This window comes from Ursus arctos, unplaced genomic scaffold (assembly GCF_023065955.2).
Source record: "Ursus arctos isolate Adak ecotype North America unplaced genomic scaffold, UrsArc2.0 scaffold_26, whole genome shotgun sequence".
Taxonomy (NCBI): Eukaryota; Metazoa; Chordata; class Mammalia; order Carnivora; family Ursidae; genus Ursus; species Ursus arctos.
In genome coordinates this window covers 1,116,385-1,124,979 of record NW_026622941.1, presented here as the reverse complement: position 1 = coordinate 1,124,979, position 8,595 = coordinate 1,116,385, and the positions used below count along the sequence as shown (strand labels likewise).

Here is an 8,595-nt window from a genome sequence, read left to right as displayed (position 1 = left end):
AGGCTCTTGGGTGGTGTCCCACACGCAGGAGCTCGGCACATGGTGGCCCTCATTCCAGCCAGATGTTGCCACCCGTACACCCTGCTGCCCTTGTGAGGAGTTGTGGAGGCTCCCTTAGGTCTCCCCTCCCCTCAGCAAGGAGCACTCTCACTGGGTTCTGGGTCGGAGCAGTTGAGGGGCGTGGGGCACTGTTGAGCCTTCTTCCTGTTGTTAGGGCTTTCTTGCTCTAGCGTTTGCTTTTTCAGATTACAAAAGCAATATGTGATCCAATATTCTGTATTATGGGAGAATATATAATAAAGTGACTGCCCCAGCCCATGGGTACAGGCTATGAAGTTGGGGTGCCCACTCCCAGCTTCCCACATCACTCCTAAATGGTTTCACCATCCATCTTCTTGCCTTTGGTCTCACCCCAGCCCTCCATGCCCTGCCGCCTTGGCAGCCAGATCCTGGCACTGGGTGCACATTCGCATCCTGTCCATTTGGGTTGGTTGAGGCAGGTGAAGTGCCCTGGTGAGCCAGCCTTGTCTGTTAGAGGAACATGGAGTCCCCTCATTATTTCAAGGATAACAACACGTCTTGTCCACCATGCCTCCCCAGACCCCAGTTGCTCGATTGCCTTCCTAGGAGGAGGAGTTCCCTAGGCTATTAGTTTACTGGATCCTTCCTTTCTGATTAGAGAGAAAGAGGATACAACAGTGACCTGAGAGGAGAGAGAGCAGAAACAAATGACGCATGATAGGCTGGCCCCTGACTTTTGCTCAGTGCCGCTTCCTTGGGTCTCACACAGAATAGAAAAACCAGCCCCTGCTTTTTAGCCAGACCATACAGCTTTAATAAGGAGAAGTTGAACTCTATTAACAGCTAAGTCTGAAGGCTGCCTGGGGTCGTGCGGATTTTGGAGACAGAGCCGGTTCAAATCTGGATCCCTTTCCTGACTCGTGTGTGTATTCAGCAAGCTACTCTCTCCTTCTGGACCTCGGGAAAATGGAGCTAGAGCTCCCTTGGAGCTGGCCGTGAGGATGAAATGAGCCACTGCGCGTCAAGGGCCGACGCAGGCGAGCCCAGGATGTGTCCCCGGGCTCCTCCTGAGGGGTGAACTGCGGGTCAGACCCACCCCCACGACAAGCCCTGCGTGTGGCCTCAGCCCTGCCCGCTCTGAACACACTGTCCGCTTATATGCCACTTCGTCCTTCAGAGTGCTTTCTGTATGGTCCTGCTGACCACGGGGAGAGCGCTCGCTTACCTATGAGAAACGCTTAGTCAAATTCGTCATCGTATTTTACATCTCGATTTAAGAAAGGAAGACATGGTCCTGTGTTTCTTTGTCATTGTTTTACATGGGAATTTTGTCCCCCATTATGATTATCAGTGTCTTGAGGAAAAGGACCATTTCTGCACATGCTGCTACCTCATAGCCGTGTGAGGTAATAGTGTTCCTGTGTGATGAGTGATGAAGACACCCCAGGAGGTGAGCTAAGTGCCCAGAGCCGCAGCTGGGCGGAGGCAGAGCAAGCCCAGGACCTACATTCCCATGCTCTGAGTTTGCCTCTTTCACCCTCTGGGTCCAACCATTGTGTGGCCTTTGGGATGGCCACAAGCATCAGAGGGCAACAGCACAGAGTGGTTTGAATAGCACTGGCTGTCTCTGTGCTAAAAGGAAAAAAAAAAACTATTATTTTTGTGCAGACTTAATGTTCTGTCAGACTTCACAGTCCCCTTTGTGTTGTTTTGTTGTTGTTTAAAAAAAAAAGGCCTTGTTCTTCTCATTCATACATAATTCATGCCTCTGGCTGGGGTAAGAGTCATAGAAAAGGGCAAAGTAATGAATATAAGTTTCTCAGTCTTTCTTTGGGAAGTCATTCTTAGAAAGAAATGGGAGTGGAAGCCCCAAGTGTCTGGGGAAATGTCTCTCAGGCCGAGAGCCCACGTGAGTTAGCTCTGCATACAGGAGGCCTGCCTAGACACCCCCCAGGTCAAGGCCAAAGCCCCCTGCCTCCCTGAATAGTGCCAACTGCCTACAAGGAAGTGGCCAAGTGGACCCACAATGTTAACACAAGCCTATAAAATGATGACAAATGTCAGAGTGACATTTAAGAATTTCGTAAGGAAACCAGGACAGGAAAGATCTTAAAACAAACCACACAGGAAGCTTGTCACAAGTCTCAAGTTTTTTATTTTCAGAACAGAGGCTGGTTTTATTTTTAAAAAGAAAAAGGGGGGAAAAAACGTGCTCAATGCTAGTGAGGTGTCACTTCCCTTCTTCCAGGCTCTAACTTCCAACCAGCTCTCTTCCCCAAAAACACACAGACTCAGAAACAGGCCAGGTTATATCAGAACAGCCTTTAGAGAGGGGCTGGTCCAACCCCCTTTTACAGTCCATAGAGTCAGAGGCTCAGATCAAGGGCACGCCTTACTGGCTCACACATTAGAGGCCAGCAGTCTGAATGCTGAACCCAGGGTACTTTCCTGTGAACCATACGTCTGGCATGAGCCTCAGGAGAAAGTACACCTCATGTTTATGAGACCCCCACCCCTGGGAAACATCTCCAGTTTGACCCCACTACAGATGCCCCTAGAAAAAAACGAAACTTTAGGGGTCATGTCTCATTGTGAGTGGGGCAAGGAAAGAAAGTAAAAGCACTCAAGAAAAAAACACCAGAAGGAAGGGATTGACCCCTGAGCGCAAAGTGCTTGCACCAGATGTTTGAAAGAGAACGTCCAGGGGTGAGTGGGAGGCCGGCAGACAGCCTGAGCAGGCCCGGCCTCTGCCAGGGCTGGCCAAGTTGCCATCAGTCTCGATGTTCTAGGGAAGTGGTAGCTCATCGGAACCTAGCACAGCCTCCCACCAGAAAACTCAACAGCACTCAGATTTTACAGCCAGTCACTCAGCGGGGGAGACCACCATCCAAACAGGAGAAAGGGGGTGGGGCAGGGGCCAGCCGGGGGGGGGGGGGGGGCCATGGCTCAGACACAAAGTCTGTTCACAGCCACTGAGATTAGGCAGCAGAGAAATAGCAAAGTTGGAGAGAGAAGATGGAAGCCCAGGGAGTGGTCTGGGCCCAGGACTTTGAGCACATGGAATTCAAAGGGAAAGGATATGGGGGTGGAGGGAGTGGGGAAGCAGGAAAAAACTAGTTGTAAAATTCAACCCGCTAATATTGGACCTAGGAGGGTGAGGGGCTGGGAGCACAGATAATACGTTGAATGTAAACATGTTTCCTTCAGCACTCCCCACTATGACAGTAGGGGAGGCTCAGAAGGACTCTGGTCAAGACATCAGCCCCTCTGTGTCTCTATCTACATGGAAGTCTTCTGTGAACAAACCCCCAAGAAGTTGGGAGAGAAGGGCCCCAAGTAAAAAACCAAGGCCCAGAAAGCAAAAGTGATGTGCCATCCAAGCTAGCGAGTGACAGTCAAAACTACAATCCATGACTTCTGGTCCTTTGTCCGGGCTCCATTACACTACACAAAGCATACGAAGTGGGGAGGGGAAACAAAAATTCTTACAGTTTTACCCCCACCCCTTCCTAGTCTGGGGTGGAGGAAAGTGAGTATTTCCTGGCCTTGCTGCCAACTGTCCTCCTGCACTCTAACCTACCCTAAAAATACTTATCCACCCTCAAAGTTTCCAAGAGTGAGGTCCCACATCCCAACTATAGGTGGGCAACCCCTGGGTGTCCCTTGTCATTAATCTCAACAAGAATGCCAGGGAGGAAGGCAGGGCAGGGGAGGATTTGCTCAGCCTCTCCATGCAGCCTGCCTCTCCCTAGAAATTCTCTTAAGCAGAGCAGAGTTAATGAGCAGGTCATTATCACCACCGTTTCTGATCCGCACCAGGCTTCCTAGAGGAAGGATAGATGGGAAACTGGATTTCCTTGAGCCAGTGGGAGCCCCAACTTCACATCTATCCAGGGACCCCATCAAAGCTGTTGTTCTAAGCCAAGATCTGACCCAGTCAGCAACAAACCTCGGGAAGGATAAGAGTTCTGGGTGCAGAGGGAGGGCAAGCCAATGGCTGATACTCCACAGACCCTGTAATAAGACTGGCACCAAACCCCAGCTGGATCCAGTGGCCATGTTGAATGCAACTTCTGAGTATTTTGCCTTTATTTTTTGCAAGCAGCATCAGTGCACAATGCAACAAAAGTTGTAAGCACGGAGGTAGAAATGCTCACTCACCCAAGAAAGGGTGCATTTTGGTCCTTAGAGTATGGACCCTCTCCTCCCCCAAGCTGAGAAGAGAGGAGTAGAATTGAGGAAGATCCTGGGTGAGCGTCTCCCTTGGAGGAGAGCAACTGGGCAGCTCCCAGGAGCCCAGCTCTTTCTGGGAATTCATGGCCACAAATTCAGGTAGGAATGAGGAGGGTGGTCGTATGTGTGGCGGGAAGGACAGGGCCTCCCCAGATTGCCTACTGATTGCAAGGGGCCACAGTGCAGACACAAGAAAACTATACTACACACACAGACAAACACAGACTTTGCATCTACCATCTGGAAAAAAAATCCAATAGACACTTCAGGGGAACTGTGGATTCTGGATCAGTTTCAGGGGCCTCGCTGATGGCCCGCACTAATCACAGCCTATACAAAGCTGGCACTTGCAAGCAAGGGGGAAGGCTTAAGGCCCAGCACCCCTGTCTGGGCACCCCCTTTTCACCACCACCCCCCCCCCACACACACACACAATGGACAGGAACTAGGATGGCGGTGTGAAAAGCAAGAAGCAGAGGTGTCCGGCCCCTGGAGGCTAGATTAGGGTAGGGCATGGAGAAGGAAGACTAGAGTAGTAAGTGGACCTTCCTCCTTCACCATTAGCTGCTGGTCTCCCTCCAAGTAGTCTTGACCCAAGGGGTGCAGAAGGACACACTTAGCCCTATTAACAGTTCCGTCTTCCAAATAGAGCCTGATCAAATCTGGGTGAGAGACAGTCAAAGGACAAGGGGCTGGGGTCTCTCAACCCCAAAGCAAGCCCCTCTCCCTTATCCTTCCTCAATTCTGGGAGGCCACAGCCAAGGTATTGACATAGCCATGGGCACCCCCCTCGTTCTCCGAGATGCAGTGGCCCAGCTGGGAGCCTCCCTGAGGTGGTGGTGGTGGTGGTGGTGGGGCAGAAGGCGGAACCCCATAGCCCCCTCTCCCCCGACTGGGGGAGGCCCGACTCCCCCGGTCCCAACAGCCCTCTAGGGCTTCCAGGCCGCGGCAGCCGAGGAAGAAGAGGTTCTTGAGCATGAAGATGGAGAGGGGCTGCTGGTAGCTCACCACCAGGAGGCAGCGCAGCGCCAGCAAGGGCACGTCCACCAGGCAGCCGCCCAGCAGGCGCAGAAGGCGGCTACAGCTGCCCGGCCCTGAAGCCTGGCCCCAGGACGAAGCTGCCGCTGCGGCGTTGAGCTCGTAAAGCCAGAGCACCGGCGAGGCGAGGGTGAGGAAGTAGACTGCGATGAGCAGGTAGCGCAGGTGCGCAGGCAGCGGCACGCGGCCTTCCAGCGTCAGCTCCACCAAGGTGAAGCTGTCGAGCAGGTCCAGACACGTGCCCAGAAAGCAGCCGGCGGCTCGGTGCTGCTGGGGCTGCAGGAGCAGGGGTCCCGCCGAGCCAGGGGGGGCGCCCGCCTCGCTGATGGCCCGCACCAGGCTGTAGAGCAGGGGCACGGACAGCGCCATGGTGAGGCGGAAGCCCGTGGTGCCGAAGGGCGCGCGCAGCTCGATGAGGTCCAGGATGGACGTGCCCAGGATAAGCACCACCTTGGGCGTGAAGGCGATGGAGTAGATGAGCCAGGCCAGGTAGGCGAAGGCGAACTCGCCTGCTGCCCCGGCAGCGCCCGGGCCACCTGCGCCCCCGCGGCCGCCGCGAGCCTTGGCCCCTGCCGCAGCCCCGGCGGAGGCGGCCGAGGCGGCGGGCAGGTGTAGAGGCGGCGCGGCGTGGTGGTGGTGCTGGTGGTGGTTGTGCGCGCCGCTCGCCGCGCCGCCCCGACGGCCCCGGCTGTTCTTGGCGAAGAAAATGGCCCAGCCCACCACCACCACCAGGTCGGTGGCGATCCAGGAGCACCAGTACAGGTCGGTGACGGCGATGAGGTACAGGTCCAGCAGACCGCCCTGTGCCAGCAGCAGCACCACGGACAGCGCCTGGTAGCCCCAGCGGCACCCCGGGCTGGGGGCGCAGCCTCGGCGCCTACCCCTGCGGCCCGTCCGGGCCGGGCGGCCGCAGCAGCAGCAGCACGAACAGCAGGAGGTGCCGCTGCCTGTCCCGGTGCCGCCCGCGCCCCCGGCCGAGCGGCCCCCGGGGCCCCCGACGGCCCCGGCCGCTGCGCCCCCGCCGAAGTCCGCGGCTGTCATGCTGCAGGAGGAGGTGGGCGTGGAGGTGGAGGAGGAGGTGGCGGCCGAGGAGGAGAAGGCGGCGGGCGCGGGGTCGGCGGCTGGGGCGCACCCCTGAGCCGGGGGTCCCTGGAGGCCCGCGGCAGCGGCTGGCACCAGCGGCTTGCTGATGCTGATGCTCTCGTCGTCGTCCTCTCTCTCGGCGCCGGTGCTGCTGCTGGGGGATCCGCCGCCGCCCCCGCTGCGTCTGCCGCCGCCTCCCCCCCGGCTGGTGCTGGTGCTGGTGCTGCTGTCGCCCGAACCTCTCCGGCCGCGGGAGGAACCCCCCCGGAGGAAGAGGGGCTGCAGGCGGGCAGCGGCAGGGGGCGGTGGGAAGGAGCCGGACGAGGACGAGACCGAGCGGGGGTTGCCGAGCGCTGGGTGCATTGTCCTCCGAGGGGCTCCGGGGGGCTGCCCAGCTGCTCCCTCCCCGCCAACCCCGGGCTGGCAAGGCGGCCGAGGGGAGCCGGGGCCAGCCGCCGCCTCCTCCCCAGCGGCTGGGACTCGTACCCGGGTCGGGCAGCAGAGAGATCCGGACTGGAGCCACCGGACTGGGCGAGCCAAGCCCCGGGTGGCTGGGAGCGGGGTAGGCGAAGAGCTGAACCCACCGCGGTGACTACGGGCGCGGCGGGGGCGGGGAGCTAGCCCAGTCGGAGAGGAAAAGGAGGCTGGCGGCGGGGAAACCAGGACTGGATTCAAGGGGGAGAGGAGGAGAGACCAGAGAAGGAGAAAGCCTGGCTCGCTGGATCAGCAGGAACAAAAGGGGGAAGGGGTGTTGCTGAGGCTTGAGAGCTGGGGTGGGGAGCCCTGTGGGGGGCCTAGAGGATGAGAGGGGAGGAGGGAGAAACGGGGAAGCGGGAGTGGGGCGGGGTTGGCACTGGGAGGACCTAACCGGAGCAGAGGATTCCCAGAAAAGTCGTTCAGCGATCCCACCGGCTGAATGGCCTTGGTCTCCGTGGACATCATGCCTCTGAACACCATGCACAGACCACACGTTCCGGTCTCTGCTCCTGGTCAGCACAACTTCTTTTGCAGGCAGCAGGGGCAGCTTTGGCCTCTACGCCAGGGCCCTTTCACTTGGGGCAGCCTGCCTCTCCTTCGGGCACTTGAAAACTAATGGAGGAATCAGGCCATGCTGATTAAAATGACCAGGAACAGCAGCCCAGACATGAATTTCTACATATTCCTGTGCCCTGCACTGGGTTCAGTGATAGACCCTCAGGGAGGTCCCACTTTCCAGTGAATGGAGCAGTTCTTCCAATGTAACTGCTTGGGGAGAGAGCGCAGGTAAAAGAATTATTCATGTGGCCCCAGCCAAGTGGGGCTTTTGGTCTTCTCAGAGGTCTTTAAAGTGGGAATTAGAAATAATAGGGGTGCCTAGGTGGCTCAGTCGTTAAGCGGCTGCCTTCAGCTCACAGCGGGGTCCCGGAGTCCTGGGATCGAGCCCCACATCAGGCTCCTCCGCTGGGAGCCTGCTTCTTCCTCTCCCACTCCCCCTGCCTGCGTTCTCTCTCTCGCTGGCTGTCTCTATCTCTGTGTCAAATAAATAAATAAAATCTTAAAAAAAAAAAAAAAAAAGAAATCACAAGGATGTATCTAGCAGTGAGGAAAATAAAGGGACCTTTAGAGCTATGGGTACCTTGATAAAAACAAAGGCTCAAAGAGGGTGCTGGTGAATATTATAAGCCGCCACTGTGGACAGGCCCTGCAGCTACAAGCTGGGAGCTCTTTCTGACTCAACCCCTGGGATTTATTTCATGACCGGGGCTGGACACCCATCAGCAACTCAGGACAGCAGCAGGTAGAGTTATGGCTTTAGAGGTTTAGGGGAAAAAACAATGACTAGAGCATTCGGGGCTCAAAAAAAAAAAAAATCTGAGGTTCATGTATAATGCAAACATTCCAGCCACATCAGCAAGGCAGGAAGCTTGTCTGCCCTTCCTCCTTCTCCACATACTTCAGGCTGCAAGTTCCCTGCCTTGATTCTACTGCTGTTCAAGTTTGTGCTGCTGGGGCTCACCTGCCTAGATGACACCACGCAGCGCCAGGGAGAAGGACGCGGTAGCACCACGGTGGCTGCTTGCCTAGCCCTTGCCCCTGTATCGACCTAGTCAATAAGGGTCAGTTTGGGCAACCCTGCTTTTTCCAGTCTCTTGGAGGTCAGTCTCTACAACTAATCCATGGTAGATATGCGATTTAGAACCACCAACCTACACTATTTCCACCTGCCTCTGGCACACAGAA

The 8,595-nt window shown here is 56.5% G+C and overlaps 1 protein-coding gene across 1 annotated transcript; it reads right to left on the bottom strand.

The window, feature by feature from the left end:
• Window positions 1-2,158: 2,158 nt before the first annotated feature.
• On the bottom strand, window positions 2,159-7,871 carry TMEM121B (transmembrane protein 121B). The gene has a single exon (XM_026502753.4). It carries the CDS (start codon window positions 6,736-6,738, stop codon window positions 4,993-4,995), a length of 1,746 nt encoding a protein of 581 aa, XP_026358538.2. The 5' UTR covers window positions 6,739-7,871; the 3' UTR covers window positions 2,159-4,992.
• Between the last annotated feature and the right edge of the window lie 724 nt (window positions 7,872-8,595).

Coding starts and splice junctions, on each gene's coding strand:
- TMEM121B (XM_026502753.4), bottom strand. CDS start 6,738: ATGCACCCAGCGCTCGGCAACCCCCGCTCGGTCTCGTCCTCGTCCGGC.